The sequence below is a fragment of the Brassica napus genome, chromosome A4, assembly GCF_020379485.1.
Source record: "Brassica napus cultivar Da-Ae chromosome A4, Da-Ae, whole genome shotgun sequence".
In the NCBI taxonomy this organism is placed as follows: Eukaryota; Viridiplantae; Streptophyta; class Magnoliopsida; order Brassicales; family Brassicaceae; genus Brassica; species Brassica napus.
The window spans coordinates 3,165,627-3,189,325 of NC_063437.1; the positions used below are offsets into that span (position 1 = coordinate 3,165,627).

The 23,699-nt window shown below is 32.7% G+C and overlaps 3 protein-coding genes across 6 annotated transcripts; 2 read left to right on the top strand and 1 right to left on the bottom strand.

Moving 5' to 3' along the window:
- The first annotated feature begins 1,638 nt into the window (after positions 1 to 1,638).
- Positions 1,639 to 6,037, top strand: LOC106445429 (protein downstream neighbor of son homolog). 3 transcript variants are annotated; one of them, XM_048777967.1, is made up of 15 exons: positions 1,639 to 1,863; positions 2,171 to 2,278; positions 2,337 to 2,410; positions 2,493 to 2,607; positions 2,699 to 2,787; positions 2,874 to 3,024; positions 3,110 to 3,300; positions 3,385 to 3,575; positions 3,664 to 3,762; positions 4,151 to 4,272; positions 4,817 to 4,918; positions 5,023 to 5,138; positions 5,237 to 5,324; positions 5,408 to 5,544; positions 5,632 to 6,037. In XM_048777967.1, exons 2-15 carry the CDS (start codon positions 2,195 to 2,197, stop codon positions 5,849 to 5,851), a joined length of 1,779 nt encoding a protein of 592 aa, XP_048633924.1. In that variant the 5' UTR covers positions 1,639 to 1,863; positions 2,171 to 2,194; the 3' UTR covers positions 5,852 to 6,037. The 3 variants fall into 3 exon arrangements, with proteins under 3 accessions (XP_048633924.1, XP_048633925.1, XP_013742444.2); XM_048777968.1 differs by having other exon boundaries at positions 1,692 to 1,867; XM_013886990.3 differs by having other exon boundaries at positions 1,692 to 1,863; positions 2,186 to 2,278.
- LOC106445430 (myosin-binding protein 7-like) lies at positions 6,030 to 8,135 on the bottom strand. 2 transcript variants are annotated; one of them, XM_013886992.3, is made up of 3 exons: positions 6,523 to 8,135; positions 6,382 to 6,428; positions 6,030 to 6,299 (listed from the first exon to the last, which is right to left on the bottom strand). In XM_013886992.3, the coding sequence occupies exons 1-3, from the start codon at positions 7,567 to 7,569 to the stop codon at positions 6,194 to 6,196; spliced, it is 1,200 nt and encodes a 399-aa protein (XP_013742446.2). In that variant the 5' UTR covers positions 7,570 to 8,135; the 3' UTR covers positions 6,030 to 6,193. The 2 variants fall into 2 exon arrangements, with proteins under 2 accessions (XP_013742446.2, XP_013742447.2); XM_013886993.3 differs by having other exon boundaries at positions 6,030 to 6,296; positions 6,523 to 8,131.
- Positions 8,136 to 20,354: 12,219 nt separating this feature from the next.
- On the top strand, positions 20,355 to 23,653 carry LOC106445485 (probable glutamate carboxypeptidase AMP1). The gene is made up of 10 exons (XM_013887056.3): positions 20,355 to 21,504; positions 21,591 to 21,833; positions 22,068 to 22,220; positions 22,301 to 22,363; positions 22,431 to 22,518; positions 22,591 to 22,674; positions 22,761 to 22,849; positions 22,932 to 23,045; positions 23,130 to 23,270; positions 23,351 to 23,653. Exons 1-10 carry the CDS (start codon positions 20,545 to 20,547, stop codon positions 23,513 to 23,515), a joined length of 2,100 nt encoding a protein of 699 aa, XP_013742510.2. The 5' UTR covers positions 20,355 to 20,544; the 3' UTR covers positions 23,516 to 23,653.
- The last annotated feature ends 46 nt before the right edge of the window (positions 23,654 to 23,699 follow it).

Here is a 23,699-nt window from a genome sequence, read left to right on the forward strand (position 1 = left end):
TACCATCTCGTTAGATGGTATTTGTCTTTGCTAAGATTTCAGCTATAAACTATTTCTCAGATAATTCAGAATAATTCTTCATTTATTTTATGGATGAAATCCTAATTTTCCAATAAGAGTGGATTTAATAGAACTTGAATAAATGCCTAATACAATAAGCTTGGATTTAAAATGGGTTTTGGAAATACTACATTCAATAAAGAGGGATTTAGAAAAATTCTGGAATTCTCTCAAATCACAGGTCCAATAAGCCCCTCTTAATGATGTTAGGAGTGTGTTCGTTGCTCAAATAAAAGGAGTGTGTTGTTCAAGTGATTTGGAGCCTTGTTTAATTAGGCCTGGGTATTTTAACCTGGGTATTTTAACCTGGATCCGAAAATCCAAACTGGAACTGATCTGAAAATTTACAAAAGTTACAAGTATTTTTTGGGTCTAAATTTTTCTTACCCGAAATAACTGGAACTGATTAGACCCGGATTCGAATAGATCGGAACCCAAAAAGAACCGATCCGATAAGAACCGAATTGTACCTAACTTAAAAACATATATGTCCAAAACTATGATTTTTTGTGATTTAGTTGAAATATCTTTTGTTAGAAACATTGGTTATTATTTTGTAACATGTTTAAGTATGATGAAACATTAAAATGTAGAGGTAAGAATGTTTTATTTTAATTAATAATAGTTTTATGGGCAATTCTCATAAATAGATCATTTTCAAGTTTTTGTCATACAAATAGAACACAAAAAGGAAAATGACCAAAATATTTTATTTAATAGGTAAAAGGACACTAATACCCTAGATATATAAAAAATAAAATAAAATAAAATAATTTTTTTATATAGTTTTAGATTATATGTTTTTAAATTCAGACTTTCTTATAATTTTTTTTTTGGAATTTTTTTCGAAATTTAAATTTTTTTTTTTCAAATTTTCTTTTTGTAATTCGAAAATACTTTTTGAAACTATTTTTAAAATTTTTATTTTCAAAATTTTAATATTTATTTTCTATTTTATAAAATTTTAAACCTAAAACCCAAATCCCCACCCCTTAACTCTAAACCCTAAGGTTTGAATTTGTTAACCCTGGGGGTATAAGTGTATATTTACCTCTTTAATGAAACATTTAGGTCATTTTGATTTTAGACTATATTTGTGATAAAAACTTTTTTAGTGCTATCCTAAGGTATTTCGCATAGTTTTATTTAAGTTATTTGTAAAATTTTAGATATATATGACAAATATCCATGGAGTTGGATATTTGTCATATCCTATTCAGATCTTAAATATTCAAATCCGACCCAGAACCACAAAATTACGGATACTTTATAAGTATTTTAATTATAGACTTGATCCGAAAAGAACCGATTCGAACCCGAACCGAAAATTTTTAAGTACTTATTAAGTCTAAATGTTTAGGATTTGAAAGACGTTCGGATCTGGATCCGAAGGAACCAATCCGAACCCGACCCCGAAGACCCAAAGCTCAGGCTTACCTCTAATCTTGATTAATATTTGAACCCAAACCAAAACCGTATTAAACTAGACGAATGTTAAACCGAAATTAAAACTATTAACGGTGATAACAGTAGCTTACCGTCTTCCGTTAACGGCGTTAAGTGTATTGTTTAACAGGAGGGAATCCGAATGTTTTCAAAAAAGGGTATCCAATTTTCACGCGCCTTCCTCTTCCCTCCCACTTCACTTTCCCCCAAAATTAAGAGAATTAAAGAAAAACCTAAAGCCCATCCTCACTTCGCCGTGGAAACTCACTCTCACCACCACCACGAGCTCCTCATCGATTATCTCTTTCGCCACGCCGCTGGGTCTCGATGTTTGAAAGACATTAATCATCGAGCGTGGTGAGTGCGTTTCTGATCTTGTATCTCCTATTCATGTTTGTAATCGGATTAACTTTTTCGATTGGTACTATTCATATGCTTTTTCAATTTAGGGTTCTTGAGATTGACTTTGTGATTTACTGATCTAATTGTGTGGAAGAAGTATGAGTGAATAAGATCAATCAAACGATTTATATTTGTAATCGTTATCAATTTTTTTCAATTGGTACTATTCACTAGCTTCTAGGGTTCATATGCTTTTTCAATTTAGGGTTTGTGAGGATGACTTTGCGATTTACTGATCTAATTTTGTTGACTTTGTGATCAGTCAAACGAACACCAGATTCTGGAAATGACGAAAGTCGTTGCTCCTGGTGCTTCTCTTCAAATGAATGGGGTCTCCAAAGCTAAGCGCAAGACCCCCGCGGAACTAAGAGTAAGTTTTTGCTTCCTTTGTTATCTTTTATAGAGGCTAATCTTTTCTCACTATACAGGGAGAACAACTGAAGCGGACTTGTTTTTTGGACCAAGTTAAAGAGTCTTTTGACGCATTGCGTCCTTGCCAAAGGTTTTTAAAAAAAAACTTATCGTTAACGCCTTCACGTTATTGAACTTGTTTTGTTTCTCTAACTAGACTATCTTGGCTGTAGTACTGAGAAGGGAAATGGGCTTAAGAATCCCAAGTACGTTGATATGCGTATGAATGAGCTATATCCTGTCAAAAAGGCTCGGCCTTGGATGCCATCTGGCAAAGAAAACGCTAAGGTTTACCACCTCTCTCATTCTTCATTCCTTTTAGCTTTGAGAGAAGAAGTTAGGTAAAAGATGATTTATAATTCATTTGTCCGCACAACAGGAAAATGGTGTGAAAGAGCAGTCCAGCAACCTATTCAATGTTTCTTTACTCTCAAATGTTGTTGCCATCAAAAGGCAACAACTTACTCGGTAAAATGCCTCGAACAATTTCTGTTCGGAGTAAGCTGATTTACTACTGTGCTTTAGCTTATGTTAATGCTTTAATGTCTTAGCAGTGAGGACAAAAATGCTTCTACTGGAGTTTCTGATGATACTAACGCCAAAGCTCGTCAAGCAAATGAGAGATGCAGCCAGAGCATTTTTCGCAGTGTCACGGAACTTTCAACAAGGGGTGAAGAGTTATCCTGCTTGCCAGATATTGATATGGTATGCTTCACTTGGTATTTTTTTTTTTATAGTTTGAGATGGCTAATATTTATGGTCTTGGAAAACTGATGTTATCATTCATCAGACCAAAGCACTGAAAGGACTTGCCACTTCCGTACAATTGCCTATTTATCCTGGTGACATAAGTGAGAAATCTGATACTGCTTCATTACGTGGAAATTTCGTGCCTGAGTTTCACGTTTCGGGGCGAGAGATTCCTCTGGATCTTTCCATGAAGACTTATGTTCGACTTGTTTCCTCCTCTCCATTAAATTGGTTAGTTAAGCCATTTCTGATATAAAGTGCATGAAATATTAAGTTTGAATCAGTCAGTTATTTTCCATTCTATTGTTGTTCTAGGTTACATAGGTCAATCATGAGTAGCGCTTACAATGGTATGCCACAGTTAAACGAAGATAACAGTAGTGGTTCTGGCTCAGATGTGGTTTGCCAGGTGTTAAATTCCATGTCACTGCACTCATGGGTTTATCCCCAGTCTACCTTGCCATCTTCTATGATTTCAGCATATATAAATTCTGGACCAGGCAGAGGTTTGTTAATGAGAGTACAAGAGCTATGCCTTCTTTCACTCATCTTCCTTCTAAATTTGATAAAGAGATCTTCATTTTTCTGTTGTAGGCGAAGGTGATTTCCTACAACAGCGACAATTGGCATGGGAAGATGCTTTTCGAAGTTTATATTTTAAGTTCCGGAAGAATTTCTGCAAAATATTTTATGGTAAGCCCGTCGTATGTGCCTGATTTGGATCTGCTTTTTCTTGCGGGTATGACACTAGCTTAATGATGATAACGGCAATAGCACTGGAATCGTGTAGTGCTTACATATTTTCATACAGATGCATATACTTGGAAGTTTTTTTTCCTCAAAGACAGAACCTTCTATTCTATATTTCCACTTGCACTTTCATTTTGAAAAATTGGCTACACCTTGCTGTTACTTTTCCTTCTTGGCAAAGATGCATCAATCACGTACACCTTTAGAGTTCTTAAAATGTGAATTTCATGCACAGCTTCTTTCTCATGTTCCATCTCTCTTATTGTAAATGATATGTATGCCATACTATTGAAATGAAACTAAATTTAGTTGTAAATTATTTGGATTGTAGTTTGTACTTCACAGTTTGTGGTAATGTTCACTGGAAGCTGTGAACCAGGAGGTGTCAAACGCTCATGCAATGCCTATATCACTCAGTCAACTAGAAGATTGAGAGCCATGCTTAAAGACCTTGTAAGATATACTCCTTAAGCCTTTTGCTTCATTTGTGTTTTGCTTTCCTTGAGGCTTTCAAACTAAGCTGCAGCATTCTTTTATCTGTTATGTATTTTTTGTTTTAAGTTTTGGAATCTGTACAAATTCATTGATTGACTGGACTGCTTCTTTGATAGGACTTTAATGAAATTTAAGTAAAGCCAGGATGCTTCTCTTAGGTTGTAGGAAATAACTGTGAAGTTTGCAGTATTTTGAAGTCATTTTCTCGGTTTACAAATGATAGAATTTGAAAACATGTTACCTGATGTTGCTCCACTGCTCTGAGCTCACCAGTGCTCAGTTGAACAATAATGTCGTATTGCTGTATTTTTCTGCAACCTCATTAGGAATACCTTGAGCATTTTAGGCTCTTAAATCAACGGTGGAGTACAGTATGTTTAATCTATAATTAAAACACCAAGATAGAACTATTAGATTATCCATTGTCTTTTTCTTATCTATTATGCAAACCTTGTGCGTACATCAGTTCTTTACTAATATGATCTGAATATGTTGTTCACAGGACATATGCTACACTATGCCTCTTTGCAAAACTAAAATGGAAGAGACCACTGTTGAAGATCTTGCTGAACTTTCAGAGATAGAGAATCATAACCTTGGCCAGGTTTGTGTGTATATGAATATTGGTTGTTATGAACAATGTGAAGCAACCAGCAACTGTAAATGGGAGAGTAATAGCGTATTTTTTCTGACTCCTCCTGTTAACAGATGCAGACTCGTCGTTTGCGTTCCGCCTCAAACATAGATAACACTCCAGAATCTTTCTTGGCTTTTGACGGAAATGAGAGCGTACATGGATTGTATGATCTTCTGCTAAATTATAGGTGCGTGTGAACACTTTTCACTTTTTGGGAAAATAAGTTATATATCGGACACATCTTGGTGGTGTATAATGTACCCATTGTTTTTCAATCATGCGTAGGTCTTCTTTGAGTTTTCTTCTCACCGCAGATGTTCCTGTATTATATTCACCTGTACCGTTTCAGAATGCTGCAATGTCTTCTCCTAAGGTATATTTTCTTGCACTTACACTTTGTTCTGTAATCTATGATGTCTCTTGACATTTTCAGAATACTTATTCTTTGATCTCTAGATCGACTGCAAAGAGATGGTAACAGCAGAATCTACAAGTTGCTATATGGTCGAGACTAAGGGTGAATGTCTTCCGCCATGGATTATTAGCAATATTTGTGCACACGTGATTGCTAATGGACAAAACTTTGAAGCCAGGTTCGTCCATGCAAATTCTCTTCTCTTCTAAACGAAAAATTGAAGTCTTTGCTAGAAAATGCTGACGTTTCTGTGAATTGAATTCAGCTTTGTGACCGAGCCAAACTCGGTTAGCTTAAACATGGGTCTACCACAAATCCCTGATAAAACGGAGCCTGAGTCTGCAGCCACTGAAGGCACAGGAGAAACAAATGATGTTGGGTCTGACATTCCTGGAACAGTAATCTGCCCTCAGCTTCGATCAGGCCATCTAAAGAACTTAAAGTATTGCAACAACTCTTACACTGTTTCACTGTCTCCCTCGTGAGATCTGTATTTGCTTCGAATCCTCTCTTTCATGTTCTCATCGTTCTTATATGTATGACCCCAAAGTCAAATTATCAACTGTGCTATTTGGCTGGACATATCCTGAAACATATTTGATGCAAGTGTATGAGAAACCTTTTGGTTTGAGTCCTGATATTATTCATGCATAATAGAGTGACTTATGTTATGATCTTGTTATTATCCAAAAACATGTTACAATTAACTTTAGTATTCAACAAGAATCAGAACCATCCATACATGTTTGATTGGATGTCTTGCAGTAAAGAAAAAATGTACATTCAATTTGCACTAGCTATACCAGGAGAGAAAAACTAATAAATGTCTAGACATATGAGCTTGTTAAGCAATTCCATCTTCTAGTTGGACATCCCTCGCCCAGAATCATAAGCATCCCCATATTGTTTGCTGGCAGATGGTACGCATACCTGCTGCATTGCAATTTTGTTATTGAATCCCATCAGAAAGCAGTATAACAAGAAAACAAGTGTTTGTACTCGTTAATCTACTTACTTGTTTGGCTTTGCTTTCCTTCTCCAAGCAACGAAAGACACAATCCACTGAAACACAAGAACGAAGAGAGACCAAAACTGAGGCTTACACATAGTTTCAGAAAGCAATATGCAACATGTGAGAGATTATTGATTGTTTTACCTTGAAGACCGTTCCAACAGAGAATGCTTTCAAAAATGGCATTTTGCTAACCGGGTTTCGCCTTGTGACGACAGTTTCCTTTGATAAATGCTGTGCGATCTCTTTCAGCAACACCAGCTGAGCTTGGTCCGTCCGCATAGATACAATGACCTGTCTCAGTGACTCCCTATCAGCCTCAAGTGCTTGAAGCCTTGTGTATAGCTTCTCAATATCTGGCTCCTTAACTCCTTGCTGAGTCAGAGACTTCCAGTGATCACCATCCAACGTTCCCTTGCTCATCTTACTAGACTCGTCATCAATCTTAACTTCGGAATCTCCCACATGAATTGAGTCAATGGTATAAACTCTGGCATTACTAGTAGACATAGGAGAGTCTGTGTAAAACGTCCCCTTTACTTCTTTAGCAGTTCCCAAAGGCGAGTTTGGATCATAATATGACCATCTTGGAGACTGACCAACCATCACCTTCTCCACAACCTCAACATCACCATCTGATTCACTCAGGTTCTCATCATTCACACTACATTTCAAAGAAGTGTATTCACATGGGTAATCATCAAAAGAGTGTCTACCAAAACCAAGCATCTCTGCTTCAGTTACCCCATAGCTCATCAACTTATCCTTGTAAGCTTCAACCTCATAAGACAAGGCCTCAATAGCTTGCTCTTTCTCATACACCAACTCCTCCAAAGCCGATACTTTTTCTTGTTCATGCGTCATTGTCTCCTCAGCAAACGCTTTGAACTGCCTAGCTTCCATCTGTATCTCAGCTTTCTCTCTCTGCAGCCTCAGTATCATCGACATAGTCTCGTTAGCTGCTGATGCAGCTGCGTTTCTCTCTTCTTCAAGCTCCAAGTGAAGATCTTTCACTGTCTTCCCTTGGGAAGTATGATCCTCAAGTAAAGCAGCACATTCATTCGAAGATGAATCATAAGAGCCTCGTAACAACAACATGTTCTCGCTTTCGACCGTTCTAGTGAAAGGGTCTGAAGAATATGCATCAAGTGAATAGTCACAGCCTTTCATAGCATCTCTTGAAGACTCCATGGCAAGCTATAAAACCCAATCTCAAAGGCTAGTGTAGGTAGGTTCCCAAACAACCCTAGCTTTAGAATCTAGTGAAAACATGAACCTTTTGATTCATTCCCCTATTGAATTACATAACCATGTGCAACAGAGATAAAAAAAACAACTTTGCCGTTAGCTTAATTGCCAGAAAGTTTCGGCAAAGCTAAACAGGGGAGATGAGTGGTGATTCTCAAAACCCGAAAAGAGGTATCTTTTTAAGATGGGTTTATATATAATCTTCTTTAGCTCAAGATGGGTATTCACAAAATCTCTCCTTCCGGGAAAATAAACAAAAAAGATGGAACTTTCCTTCTGTTTCCCGGGAAAAAAAAAACAGAGAGGAAAATATTCAGGAGGGATAAAAAAATGGAAAATAAGAAAAGAAAAAGAGGAAAGAGAAGTTTAGAAACGCAGAGAAAATGGAAAATACAAAAAGAGAAAGGAAATATTATATTGTATGATATGGAAGTTTTTTATTTTGTATTTGTCTTATTTGATTCTCCATCTTCCTCATCTATCCCCCTCTTTTAATGGAGTGGTGTTTCATATTTCTTGGGCTATGTGCCCATGGAGAAAGTCATATCATTGAATTAATAAAAGCCAAAAATTAAATGTGTAACAAAAAAAGTTAGTTACCGCAAATATGAAATGGAGAGAAAATTAGTGGGGAAAAAAATATCCGAAAGTTTTTTCTATAGATTTGCATGATCATAGTGATAATTTAGCAGAATCATATACCTTAAGAACGATCAGATTGGAAAAATGGTTTATCAACTTTTTACTGATTCATTGCTGGGAAAATTGTGTTTTTAGGCTAAAAATGATAACTATGTCCCATTAGACTACTTTCACATACTTTATGTTTTATTAGACTAATTATTTTTAAAAATGTAATAATGTCTTTAAATTCAATTATAAATTCAAGATTACAATTAATCAAATAATTGTAAATATTAAAATATAATAAATAATTAAGTATTTAAAATAAAAAGAAAACATTAAAAATAATAAAAGAAAACATTTAAAAAAAATTAAAAACTAAACCTACCCTTTATGTCCCACGATTTTTTTTTCTTCTGAAAATTGATTTTTTATATATAGAAACTGAATATTTCCAAATATATTTTTTCTATATTTTTTGAAACTGATTATTCTTATCCGTAGGATACAGTCTCTGCAGGTTTTTAGATTTATAGTAATGTGTAGATTTTAATTTTTACAGGTCTTAGATTTACACTAAATATGTAGAACTCGTTTTCTACAAGTTTTTTAGATTTATAGTAATGTATAGATTTCGATTTCTTCAGATTTTAAGTTTATAGTAATCTGTAGATTCCGATTTTTACAGATTTTAGAATGATATGTTAAGCGTGGAATGTGTATTCTAAATATTTTTAAGTACTATTATTTACGTATATCACATATTCTAAACATAGTAGATTCAATGAAAAAAATGGATTTCATTTTCTACTTTGTAGAATGTCAATTTTATTTTATGTAGAATAAAATTTGAAATTATGATTTAAATATTTTTAGAACTAGAAAAATACCATTGAGTTCATATGGATATTTCATCAGTAGTTACTATTTTTCTAATTTTTTTAGTTTGTAAAATTATTTATTTGATTTATTTTCGAAAATACTAAAGTACATTAGAGGCAAAAATTGTACAAATAAGAATTAACCTAATGGAACATATTTACCATTTTATGGCCTAAAAAAACAATTTTTCCTTCATTGTTTTGGTTTGTATGAGCTATATTTAGAACTTAGAATCATATCTTTAAAAGATTAAATTATGATCAGATTGAGAAAATGCTTACTTAATATGTTGATTCTTCGCTTGGATATATAGAATTGTATTACTTTGAATTTAGAATCATACCTTAAGAAGATTTGACTTACGATAAGATTGTTAAAATGTTTACCAACTGTAGTGATTCATCTCATCTTTTTTTTTTGGACAACAAGTGATTCATCTCATCTACTATACAACTACCAATGAAGTATCATAAACGTACATTTTTAATCAAAGTTGGTCATTATCTTTTCTTGATATATCTATCATCAAAACTTGCACCTAGAAAATAAAAGATTTAGTCAAAAAAAGAGAAAAAGATTTATCATCAAATATTAGTAATGCTGAGATGTTTATTCAGTTTTATTTTATTTGTTTTTTGTCCTTCTATACCTAATATGGTTGCAACAGACGGACACAAAAAAAACGTTACAGTAATAATGTTGGCTTGGCATTTATCTAACCATATAGGGAGTATAAAGGTAGAAGTGTTTGGCTCACAAGTATTTTGTGTCTCTCTTTTATTATGATACTAGAGCCCGTATCCGCGTTTCGCGCGGATTACATATTTAATTAAAGAACAGTTTAATTAAAATTGGGAGTTTTGATGTTTCTGAAAGTGTAAGTTAAGTTTTGTTTCTTTTATAATGCGAAGACGTTGGAAGCGGTGATCATTTTTTTTATAAACTAAAGTAAGTTTGAATAATAAATTATGTTGATGAATTTAATATTCGTAAGAGAAAATAATATTTGAGTGTGCCTATTTAATTGACGTAGAAAGCTGTAACGTAAATTTTAAAAAAGTTGACTGGTGTCGTTTGCTATGAGGTTTAGGATATCAATTTATTCCTCTTTTGGAAGCGTTGTATGATATCAATATCGTTGTCAAAGTAGAAGCGCGACCCATGTGTGGTTATGAGTGATAGTTTCCCTGAAAAAGTGAAATATTTGTAAACATTTAGTTTGACATAAACTTTATGTTTAGTTTATTACCTTCATGTAACCGTAGAATGATACTTGTGATGATTACGATTTGGTTTTTTCTGGTAGATATGGGATTTAACTCCCTGAAATTAGACGTCTCCTTGTCCCATAAAGTTAAACGTACCAGTTTGGATCTACAAATAATTATTGTATTATATTTCAAATTTTTATATTTTCTATATATCTAGGGTATTAGGGTCATTTTGGGCATTTTTCTACATGTCATCTCTACAATTAAAAAAATAAACATGAGACGGATAATTTTATTTAATGTTGGTAATATCTTATGCATCATCTATAAAATAAATATATATTCATATATAACATTCCAGATTTAGTAATATTATTATTTTTATATAATTATACAATTTGTATTACTAAAGCTTTTTAAAATATGCAATTTTTAAACATCTAAATATCTAATCATATGATATTTAGTTTCTTATATATCTACAAAATTTTAAAAATATTGTTTAGGCCAAATGTTTGATAATTATACAATTTTATATCATTTTTATTAGTTTTATACAATTTGATATAATATATATCAAATCTATATTAAATTTTATTAAGATAATAATAAAATCTATAACATTTAATAAAAATTATTTTTAAATATAAGTTAGAACAACACTAAGAACCTCAATTGAAATAGCATAATAGTGGGATGCATGAGAAGCTTTGTGATTCAACACGCCTCCGGTCACTGTGACGAAAGACTAAACAAAAGCATGTAATTTCATAAAATAGAATGAATTTTTTAGTTTCTTGGTATCATATACCGTAAATGGATATTGGGCTGACTTCAGTATTAACTGGGATTCAAATAAATTGTTTGGACTTCATAATTGACATGGATATCAGTCCAGTCTGAGATGAACTGGTAGATTGATTGGCCAGGAATTTTCTGCCTATGTGGCACATCTTAGAAGTCTCCAAAATAGCTCCTTTTATATAGTAGGATACTATATTAAGATTTGCGACCTGTGCGAAATTAACATTATATATTTTAATATAAATATTTATTATTGGAATTTTCTATTTATATTATTTTATTAATATCTGTATTTTGTAAACAAAAATTTAAACAATTAATCAAAAAAATTTCAATGTGAGATTTTTCAATGTAAATTTCAAAATTAAAATATTAAGTTTTCAATATTTTTTCAATCCAAATTTCGAAATTAACATATTTATATAATTTTATAAGGTATATATTTTAATTTAAACTATATTAAAATAGATATATACATATATATATATATATATATATATATATATATATATTTAATATGAATATCTAAAAATACGACATCATATTCATATGATTTTATGATCACTAGGTGTTTTTGCCTGCACTTGCGGGATTAATAATTTTTCAAAAAAAATGTAAATAGAGATATTATAAACTTAAAAACCACTAGAATAAAAAACATTCATGCTTTTGAAATATAAAAATTAATTAAATATTAAATTTTTATATAGACTTTTTTATTTTAATAAAATATCTTGAAAACATTCACATATAGATACAATTATATACAAGGATTTTTATTTATTTTAAAAATATTATGATGTAAAATATTTATGAATAACATAATATATAATATATTTAGATAATGATGGTTATCAAATTAATGAACTCCATTTTAAATTTATGAGTAATTAATAATTTATTAAGGGTAAGAAAAATTTAAACGCTCTAACTTTTAACGTGAGAGTAAGGATGTCCAATCCGGTAAAATCGACATATTAAAAACGAATCGAACCGAAATAGATAAAGTGGTTTGAGTTTGGTAGTACCAAATAAACCGAATGAAAATTACTTTTAAGAAACCGCAATATATGGATATGATTTGGTATATAAACCGATCAAACCGAATAAACCAAAGAAAACGATTAATTAAAATTCTAGTATACTTATATGTAAATTTTATTATAATATAAATAATTTACACATAACTTACTTTATTAATATGAAATTAATAATCAAAACAATAATTATAATAATTTTTTTATTTAGTTTTAATTTAAAATGGTTATTTTTTAATTTTCATCAAATTAAATAAAATATATTCTATTGATAACTCCTTGTGATAAAATAAAATTATATAATAGTTTTATGATATTATTATTTTCTTACTATTCTTTTAATATTTAAAGAAACAGAAAATATTATATTTGAAAGTTAGACTAAGGAATATATATTTATGTTTTAATACACTCTGATTTATATTCATATAATCTAAAATTTGTTATAAAAGATAAATATAGATATGACTTTTTGGTATAAAACCGAATATACCAAAAACCGATGGTATATAAACCTAAACCAAACCAAATTAGATATTGTTCCAATATGGTAGCTAATTTTCATAAATCAAAATATCACAAAAACCAAAAAAACCAAACCGAAACCGTACCGAAGTCCGGATTGAGCAGATCTACATGGAAGCGAAAAAATCACTTCGCAAATAACATTATAAATATTTTCAAATTCTTTGCCATTTTTCAAAAATTATCACAATGATGATTTTGGTTGTCATTATATTCTTAAAATAACATTATATATAATTTTTAGATAATGATGATCATCAAATTAATGCAATGTGTTTTTAATATATGGCTAATTATATATTAAAAATATAATATAATTATTTATTAAGGGTAATAAAAATTTTAAACTCTCTAAATTTTAACGTAAGAGCGAAAAAATCACTTAGAAAATAACATTATAAATATTTCAAAAACATTCTCACACTTTATGATATATTTTTCTTGTTTGACATGTGATTTTCGGAAGATCTTTTTGTCGGTAAGTTTCGTATTTGGTGTGTTCTAATTTTTCGTTTGTATGAGTGGTGTCTCAAAAAAAATGTCAATGAAAACAAGACTGTTAAAAATATGTCATGTAGTATGAAGATAAAAAAATGATTATTTTCACAACATAACTAAGAACAAACCATGCATAACACAAATAATCAATACCATAAAATGCATTTGTCTATGTAAACACACCAAACGATAATATAATAGTGTCTCATCGAAATTCATTGTTGGAAATTTCTACAACTTTTTTTGTACTTTAGAAGAAAAAACTTTTTGAAAAACTATATTGTGCAAATTCTTAATAATCAACAATAATCTATAGAAATCAATACAAAATATTTGATAGAAATTAGGAAACATTTGTGAAATTTACTAAACTTTTAAAAATCCATCAACTTCTAAAATCACTCAATTCTTTCCAAATTCTGGTTCCAATAACCCTCCTCCCCCCCCCCCCCCCCCCTAAATTTTAACAAATCACTTCGCAAATAACATTATAAATATTTTCAAATTCTTTGCCAACTTTTTTCAGAAATTATCACATTGAGTGAATTTGATTGTCATAATATTTTATAAATAACATAGAGAATATTTTTAGATAATGATGATTATCAAATTAATGAAATTCGATTTTAATATATGGGTAATTATATATTAGCAAATATAATATAATATAATATTTAGTAAGGGTAATAAAAACTTTAAACTCTCTAAATTTTAACGTAAGAGCGAAAAAATCACTTCATAAATAACATTATAAATATTTTGAATTCCTTGCCAATTTTTCAGAAATTATCACAATGAATGATTTTGATTGTCCTAAGAAATTTATCGTAAAAGATAGATGATTCATTGTATCTTATGTAATATATATATATATATATATATGAAAATAGAGACAATTTAATATTACTAAAACAAATATAATATAAACATATATATATATAAATTTTAATATTACTAAAGTCTATATAATATAAATTTAACTTTGGTATTATCGTTAGAATTTTTTAATTATTCTCAGATAATGAAAAATTATCAACTAAATCGCTAAAATTATTTATTAAGATTAATAATGGAGCATAAAATATGACTAAACCTAAAATTATAGAGAGCATGATAAATCAGCAAGTTCACTTCTCAAATAATAGTATAGATTTGTATATGTTATAACAAAAAGGTTAAACCACTAATCACAAAATTTTAAAATATAATATATAAGAAAAAACTATTTTTTATTTCATGCTTAATGTGATTGTTTAATTTCTTTTAAATAATATAAAATTAAACAAAAAAAAGTGAATACAAAAATTGTTATAAAATCTTTATTATTTATAATCATTAATTTTCATATATATGTTAATCATATTAGATAATTTCATAGCTTTTATTTAAGGAAAGAATGAAGACTATTCTTTTGTAAACTACTAATCATTTTGATAGTTAGCTTAATAAAAATCATAATATACGCTTAGATGGACAACTTGTTTTTTAAGGATTCTAAGAATTATCCTATTAATAATACGTGAAAACCAAAAGATGTTATAATACTTATCAATTAATATATAAGTAATATTTATCAATTAATATATAAAAGATATATTAAATAATTGAGAAATCATTAACTATTACATATACAATTAAATTAGCGCAAGCACATAAATCAAAGAAATGTAAGTAAATATAAACAATCACTTTTATCTATTTTATTAGAGATTGTTGTAACATGTGATTATCAATAAATAAATAATTTTTCAAAAAGGTAAGTAATGATATTAAATATAAATAAACAGGAAAAATATATAAATAACAAGAAGAGGAATTGGAATTTAATGTATTCTGGTGAGTTTTCAACCCTTAGTACTAAAACAAATTTCAATATGCATAACTAAAAGGTAATACTATAGCATAAAGTTTCAGGACATAAGATATCAAAATAAAATTTGAATCCACCACCTAACACCACGACAGCTATCACAACAGCCATGATTATCACCACCAAACACAAACATCGCCGTCTCACAACTATTTCTGCCAAAGCAATGGTTACTGACAACACCACGGCTGCAAGCATCACACTTGTGAGAATGATGGTAATTATTATGACAACAATAGTATGGTTGGCCGGTTCAATCTGCGATTGTTTGTGGGCCTTAAATCTCAGGCTGGTTCTTCCCTTTTCTCATTACTTTTTTTTATATGGGTTTATTTCCATATTAGGCTTAAAAGTTTGGCCCAATATTACCCAAAGCTGGAGGTGGGAGCATAACTACAAGACATCAGATTTTACAAAGTACACTCAGTTTCTCTAAGAGTTCTATGGCAAAGGCAATTCAACTGTTTCTAATCACAACATCATACTCCACTAGGAACTAAGCGTATAAAATCTGATAAATTGGCTCAAATGGTTATAAAAGGACACAAGGCTTTACGAAATTTGATCTAGTGTTTCAAAGGCTATGTGGGATGTTTGCTCAAATGTTTGAAGCTAAATTTAATTTGATCTAGTGTCTCAAAGTCAAAGGCTATGTGGGTTTGAGTCTGTCCGGCCACCTGGGACACCCTGAGTGGTAAAAAAACGTAGAACTTGTGAACCTCATGGTGATTAGTCATTGGGTATATAAAACCTTTTGGATCACACCACGATTATATAAAAAAAAATTTGATGTTTACGAAAATTAGTATATAATTGTATATCTAAAAATCTAAGATATGTTAACAATTTCACTTTTGTCTAAATGTATTACATAGTTTACTAATTTAAACATATTGTGAGGAACATATTATATATTATTTATTTTAAATTTAAATGAATGAAATTTTATATCTTTAAAATAATATGTAATTCTATATAATGTTTTATTTATTTTAATATAACAGTTATATGAGTATAAAATATATAATTTTCGTTTATAAATAATAAATGTATTAATTACAAATTAATGGATTATTTATAGAAAATTGAAAATCTGTAGAAAAATTTTCAGCAGATTTTGTTGTATTTTTCTTCAACAGATTTAAAAAAAAAACAAAACTAATATATATATTTATATATATATTTTTATTTAAAATAAAATATTACAATTTAATTATTGCAAATATTTTTATATTATAAATAAATACATTTACTGAAGTTCCTAGATTGAGTACTTTTTGTTGAGATATTATAAAAACACATTTAATAGATGATACAACTCATGAGTTTTTTTATTTGGTCAAATACATTGTTGTTGAACTTCTTCTTCTTCTTTGTTTTCTTTAACAATTATGTTAAAAAACTAAGTCGTTGTTAGTTGAATTTATATACGATGTTTAACTGGTTGAAAGTTCACTTGCGAAACATGTAAACGACTATTTGGATGCTAAGACATCACAAGTGTCGGTCGAGTCGAATGAAAAGCTGCATGTATTAGAATAACAAAGTGGTGTATGTTTTTTTAGTAGTAGTGAGTCGCCAAAAGGGTATATTCTTTTATTTAGTAGTATCATTTTTGTTTTCTTTCATTTTATATGCTCATGATGTATTATTGTATGTGTTCGAAGTTTGACATATTCCATTTTGATTTATCATTTTGTCACATAAGCATATTACTCGTGATATTCCTTTTTTTTTGAACTGGTGTGATATTCCATTTTGACTAGCAATTCTATCATTAACGTGGAGTCACAATGTAAAGTGTTACTTTAACAATGTCACTGGGTATGTAAACAGCAGACTTGACATAAGTTCTTCATTTGCATGATTGCACTCCCCATGTCGTCTGACACTATTTCTAGTGTATTTTGCTATTTTTATCTTTAAAATAAAAGAATTCTATAATAAATATGAGATATATTTTATGTATTCTTATAAAATACCAATCTCTAAATATATAGTAAAAATAGAGAAATGTTGTTTTTTTTATAAATAGAAAAAATAACACTATTATAAAAATAGAGGTAAATTAGAACAATTTTACCTCTAATTGCTATTATAAAGATAAAAATAGCAATGAATTGAAAATATTTTGAATCGGTTCATTCATTGTTTTATGTTTATTGAATAAACAAACAAAAGAAAAGTGTTTCCTGAAACCTATATTTATCAAGGGCATCTATTTTTTTTATAACCGTGAAGATCCCAAAAATTTTCTAAATCCAAAACTAATCACACGAGATATTGCATTCGGATACGCAACTAATCTATCAATATGACACAGCTAAATGGCCAAAATGAATTAAACTCATGGCAGAAACTCTAGCTGGAGCTCCTTTATCTTTATAGGCCAAGACAACTTGGTCAAGGACATCAAAATTGGATTTAAATTATTTTGTTTACACAAATATGATCCAATAACTACGTCAAACTGCCCTTGAATTCGAATTGATTTTAAACCCCAAAATTAACACACTGCGTAAATATTTATAGCTTCAAACATGATATTATGTATGTACTGTTATCTTATTTGTGTGGCTAACCTCTAGTGAATCTTTTTGTTGCCAATCATTTCATCCCATATGGTTGAATGGCTCTGATTCTTGAATTTGTCTTTATTTTGGTCCACCGTTTTGGCCATTCTTATCGCTTTTATTCATTGAATGGCATCATTTCGAAATTTGTTCACATCCATCGTAACTGTAAATTAATGTCTCGGTAGTTGTAAAAGTACCTTTGTAAATGTGTTTTTTTTTTGCAAATGATTTCCAAAGGTGTTTAATGATCCACAACGAGATTTGGAATGGCTCGATGGGTCCTTTATACACATGTATTTCTCTAGTTATAATCGATGAACATTGGGTTTTCCAGGTTTTATGTATGCTTTATTGTATAGGTGAATTTGCAAGTCGCTTCGGGTCTCCTTAGTGGACAAATATCAAATTGAGCAAAATTTTGCATGAAGAATACACTTTTAATACTTTGTGTATATGATTAGTTGTGATATTTTTCCTGAAATATGATGATCATAAAAATATGATGAACATCATTTCAGTTTCAAAAAAAGATGATCACAGAGCAAAAGAATGATAATCATTAAAAGTCTTTTCTCTTGTCTTTATGAATTTGATTTGTTTGTTTAACGGATATTGACTTTTATTATTTCTTTGCTTTGAAACTTTACAGATATTTAAATTTTTTGGATTTAACCAAAATGAACAACTGATCAAATCAAATAATACAAGAGAGAGACTTAAGAGAGATAAAGTAGATCTGGTTCCGGTGAGCGGCCGGCGCGTAGGCGCGCGTGCCGTCGCCGGAACCTCTTGGTTTTCCTTCCGTTTAAGCAGTCCGTATCCTTGTCGTTCTCTCGTCATCCTCCCCCTGATTCGCTTTGCCCGAGCCCTGATTGACTCTCATCCGGAGACGATAGCTCGAGGAGCGAACCGTCATCAATGGTGGTTGGGCTTTTGGAGTGAAGGCGCGGTCGTGTGGAGGTGAAAGCGTGGTGAAGTTCTTCTCCGGGAGGTGGAGGCTATTAAAGCTCCGCCGTCGCCGGCTTAAGTCTCCGGGAGGTGATTGGCTTCTTCAGCAACGTCTCGTCGGTTTTGTCTCCGGGGGGTGAAGGCTTAAACAGCCTTGCGTCGCCGGCTCTAGTGGTGAGAAGTGGTGGTTTTGTTTTTTTGGATCGGGTATGGCGTGTGATGTATGCGTTGCTGTGGGTCGCGGCTCTCGTAAGACGGATGAGATCTCGATGAGATCGAGGATGCTCTCCGCAGAGAGTTCTGAAAGCTGAAGAAAAGTGGTTACGTTGGAGGCTCTCCGGTATCGAGCTCCGGCGTAACGAGGGTGTCGGTGGTGGTGTTCAGACGGTTTCTCGCGTAGGTGACGGTCAGGTTGAGGCATCGGTTGACGCGTGGCGTGCTGATGATGAGATGTCAACACGCGTCCCGTCTCCTTGACGCGTCGGCCAAAAGGGGAAGTCTGGGCCGCCTAGTTTCGAGTTGAGTAATGTGGACTGGAGGTCCGTTTTGTGTTTTGAATGGATGCACGACTGTTTGTGGGTTTTTGGTTTGTAACATATTGCTGGGCCCTGATCCAGTACTGTTGGGTTCAGGCTTTTGTTTTTCGTTTTGCAATAATAAAAAAAATATTGACGGAAAAAAAAAAACTGATCAAATCAAATTTAACGAATAAAATGTGTAGTTCTGTCCACCAAGTTCAAGATGGTTCTCTTAAAAGTGGGACTCGATCAAATGATTGAGGTGTAAAATATAAATTAGAGATGTGACAGCACTATCATGAAATAAGGAGGACAATCTAAGTGGGTCCTCCAACGTATCTTTGTACACCTTCATTTGTCAATGCTCTTCCAAGTCATCATTCGGACAAAATCTTTTAGGGACATTGCAAGTGCTGTGTTGTGTTCAGATACTAGACTACCTTGATGTATAGTATAGGCATGTTTTCTCTATTCAACTTTTTGCAATTTAAACAAATACTCTCTTCATTTGACGAGTTTTTGTTATTTGCATACATATTAAAAAATTATTTTTTCTAAACAAAAAATATTAAAATATAATTTAAAACTAATTTATTTAATTATAAACAAAAATAATAAAACACAATTAGGTAAACAATTTTTGATAAAGTTAAAGTTACCTAGATATGTGAAAACATCATCTATTGTGAAACAAAAATAATCACCTAAAATATCATCTATATTGAAACGGAAGGAATACAGTCTAAAAACAGTTAATTTTAAAATAATTCTTGTACACGCAGCCTTTCATTCCTGTGGACCGACGCTTGCCATGTCTATGCATCTAAATGGTCGTTTAAGGCATCTCTAACTTTACTACATTTTTTTCCTCTAAAATAGAGTAAAAGTAATTATGGAGTAAACAATGTTCCAATCCAACTACATATTTCACTTCATAATAGAGTTTTCCTCCATAAATAGAGTAATCTATTTTTTGTTTGTTAATCACTTTATTATGGAGTGGAAAATATAGCTGGATTGAAGTATTTTTATTTGATATTCGCTTTTACTCTATTTTAAAGAAAAAAAACAGAGTATAATAGAGTATTATATTGGAGATGCTCTTACATGTTTCTCAAGTGATCTTGGCATCTTTCAACCATGTTATAGCATCATCCTATACACATTCAATTTCTCGTTATTACACAACGACTTACTTATACAGAACTGTTAAAGAAAACAAAGAAGAAGATCAAACAACAAATGTATTTGACCTAATAAAAAAAACTCCTGAGTAACAACAAAAGACGAAAAAGACAATACACACAAAAAAAGAGACACACTTGACGACAAAAGCATATCAAAAGATAGTTACTTTGGCTAGCCACTACTTGCTTAAACAATTACTCACTTCCCTCTCTCTCTCTCTCTCTCTCTCTCTCTGCAATGTCACAGCCTCTCACAACAGTCGCCGGAATCTCTTTCCGGCATCCACCGCCGCTCTGTTCTTTCCTCTTCGTCATAGTCCTCCTCGTAGCCACTTTCTACACTCTCCACCACCCAGACGCCACTCCTCCTCACCTCTTCTCCCCAAACACACACAACTCCCTCACTCTCCGCCGCCTCTTCCTCTCCTCCGCCTCCAACGCCACCGTCTCCTCTTACCTCCACTCCTTAACCCGTCACCCTCACCTCGCCGGAACAAAACCCTCTTTAGACACACTCACCTACGTCCTAACCCACTTCCAAAGCCTCCGTCTTGACGACACCCGCGTCGCCGAGTACGAAGCTCTCCTCTCTTATCCTACGCACATCTCCGTCACGGCGCGTTTTACCAACAGCACAACGGTAGAGTTCGACTTAAACGGCGACGTTTCCTCTTCCTCCGACGTCGTTACGCCTTACCACGCTTACTCGCCGTCTGGCTCCGCGCAGGGTAGCGTCGTCTTCGTGAACCGCGGCGAGGAGAGAGACTACCGTGCGCTTGAGATGATCGGAGTGAGCGTTAGAGGCTGTTTGGTTTTAGCGAGAAAGGGAGAGACTTTGGGGAGAGGAGTGATTGTGAAGATAGCAGAGACTAAAGGTGCTCTCGGCGTGCTTATATACGACGAGAACGACGGTGGTGGGCTCGGGGGTATCGAGAGAGGCACGGTGATGAGAGGAATCGGAGACCCGGTTAGTCCGGGTTGGCCCGGAGTAACCGGAGGAGAGAAGTTAAGCTTGGATGATGATCGCGTCTCTCGGAGATTCCCAAAGATTCCATCTTTGCCTCTGTCTCTCCACAATGCAGAGATCTTATTGGCTTCTCTGGGCGGCGCTAGAGCTCCGGTGGAGTGGAGATCCGGTCGGGTCGGGTCAAGTCAACGGGTTGGCCCGGGACGGGTTGTTGTAAACATGACGTTACAGGTAAAAAACCGCTATGTCTTTTTCTTGGTTTTGACTTTTTTTTTTTTGTTTTTGTAGTGAAACGTCTTTGGTTTTGTAATTTGAAGGGGGAGATGAAGATGAAGAAGATTCACAATGTTGTGGCTACAATAAGAGGTAGTGAGGAACCGGACCGGTTTGTGATTCTTGGGAACCATAGAGACGCATGGACTTATGGAGCTGTTGATCCAAACAGTGGAACTTCTGCTTTACTTGACATTGGTCGAAGATTTGCTCTTTTGCTTGAATCTGGCTGGAGACCACGTAGGACCATTCTCCTTTGTAGTTGGGATGCTGAAGAGTTCGGAATGGTTAGTAATACATGGCCAGTCTTGAGATTTTAGACGATTTAGTAAAATATTTAATAAATCTTTTTTTTTTTACAAATTTGAGAGTTTATGTGTATGTAATGTTTTCAAAAAATTTGAGGGTTAGAGGCGAATGTTTCATTTGGCTTTGTCGATGACCGAGCTTGTAATATGTTATTAGAAAAAGCTGAGTCTGCTTGATGGATTGAGTAAACCATATTTTGTTTTGTTTGGTAGATTGGATCAACAGAATGGGTTGAAGAACATGTTCTTAACTTAGGTGCAAGTGCTGTGGCTTATCTTAATGTAGATTGTGCTGTCCAAGGCTCTGGATTTTTTGCTGGTGCAACTCCTCAACTAGACAATGTTCTTGTAGATGCCTTGAAGCTGGTAATAATAATACTAATGTGGACATTATATCAAGCAATTTGTTGAGTCTTAAGTCTCTGGTATTCCTTTTTGCTGTCCAGGTCCAAGATCCTGATGATGTAACTTTGACAGTTGAAGAGACATTCAAGTCTCAGAATAACATTGTAAGTAGGCTCTTTCTTTTTTGTTAATATAACCAGAAGGGTGTCTTATGCTTTGAATGGACTGCAGATAGAGAGGCTAAGTAGAGTGGATTCTGATTTTTCCGGTTTTCTTCATCATGCTGGGATACCATCTATAGACATGTACTATGGAGCAGGTAGAGCACAACTTTGATTCCTTAAGGATCTTTAGAATGTGGTGATGTATTAATGTATATTGAGTTTTTCAGATTATCCTGTCTACCACACTGCTTTTGACTCCTATGATTGGATGATCCGCAATGCAGATCCTTTGTTTCATCGTCATGTTGCAAGTAAAACCTTTGTTTTCTTTCTCTAGTTTTCATGGCTACTATGCAGAGGATTTAACTCTTTTATATGCTTTTTCTATATTTCTCAGTGGCTGGAATTTGGGGGCTGTTGGGTATCATCTTGGCTGATGAGCCAGTCTTACCGTTTGATTACATTGCTTATGCAGAACAGTTGCAGGTATGTTTCATCTACTCACTCCATTTATAGATAAGATAGAAAGGAAAACTGAGTTAATATATGTTTTGGTGTTATGGTTCAGGCACATAGAGATGCAGTGAGCAAGCTCTTAGAAGGGAAAGTCTCTGTTGATCCTTTAAGCGCGGCGATACAAGAGTTCTCTTTAGTTGCTAAAGAAGTCACAGATGAAGCAAAGGTGTTTTGCTGAATGATGAATATAACCTTGACTATTTTCTCTTCTTTGTCACACCTATTCATATCTTGGTGATTGATTTTGCAGAAGTTAAAGGAACAAGCATACAGCAAAAAAGATGTTGCAGTAGCTGCCAAGAGAAGAGAGCTAAATGACAGGATGATGCTTGCAGAAAGAGGTTTCTTGGATTCAGAAGGGATCAAAGGGAAAGAATGGTTCAAGCATCTTGTGAGTAAATTAACAACATCATTTTGTTTGCAATCCATTTATTCAAAACTCATGTGACCTTGTGGTTTGTGTCTTTATAGGTGTATGGACCTGCAGCAGAACCGGAGAGCAAGCTAGGTTGCTTCCCTGGAATAGCAGATGCTATAGAAACGAACTCATCAGAGGGAATAATCAAGCATGAGATATGGAGAGTCACAAGAGCTATTCAGAGAGCAAGCAAAGCTCTTAAAGGAGGGTTCACATGAGTAAATCTTCATAGATTTCTTCTCTTCTGTATATATTGTGCGACTGTAGTTTGTAGAAGCATAACCTCTTTACCTTATGATGTAAAGAAAATAACTGTCATATTCAACACATTCAATTCTCAAAGGTTGTTCAAAGTCTTTATGAAAGATATCATCACTGATCCAGACACTTGTTATTGTAGAA

What these genes read in the sequence shown, in the direction of transcription:
- LOC106445485 (XM_013887056.3), top strand. Translation starts at nt 20,545, where the DNA reads ATGTCACAGCCTCTCACAACAGTCGCCGGAATCTCTTTCCGGCATCCA. An exon ending in ATGCTGAAGAGTTCGGAATG is followed by an intron (nt 21,834 to 22,067) that starts GTTAGTAATACA and finishes TTTGTTTGGTAG; the next exon opens with ATTGGATCAACAGAATGGGT. An exon ending in TTGTAGATGCCTTGAAGCTG is followed by an intron (nt 22,221 to 22,300) that starts GTAATAATAATA and finishes TTTGCTGTCCAG; the next exon opens with GTCCAAGATCCTGATGATGT.
- LOC106445429 (XM_048777967.1), top strand. Translation starts at nt 2,195, where the DNA reads ATGACGAAAGTCGTTGCTCCTGGTGCTTCTCTTCAAATGAATGGGGTC. An exon ending in AAAAGGCAACAACTTACTCG is followed by an intron (nt 2,788 to 2,873) that starts GTAAAATGCCTC and finishes ATGTCTTAGCAG; the next exon opens with TGAGGACAAAAATGCTTCTA. An exon ending in AAATTCTGGACCAGGCAGAG is followed by an intron (nt 3,576 to 3,663) that starts GTTTGTTAATGA and finishes TTTCTGTTGTAG; the next exon opens with GCGAAGGTGATTTCCTACAA.
- LOC106445430 (XM_013886992.3), bottom strand. Translation starts at nt 7,569, where the DNA reads ATGGAGTCTTCAAGAGATGCTATGAAAGGCTGTGACTATTCACTTGAT. An exon ending in CTGTTGGAACGGTCTTCAAG is followed by an intron (nt 6,429 to 6,522) that starts GTAAAACAATCA and finishes CTTGTGTTTCAG; the next exon opens with TGGATTGTGTCTTTCGTTGC. An exon ending in AGGAAAGCAAAGCCAAACAA is followed by an intron (nt 6,300 to 6,381) that starts GTAAGTAGATTA and finishes ATTGCAATGCAG; the next exon opens with CAGGTATGCGTACCATCTGC.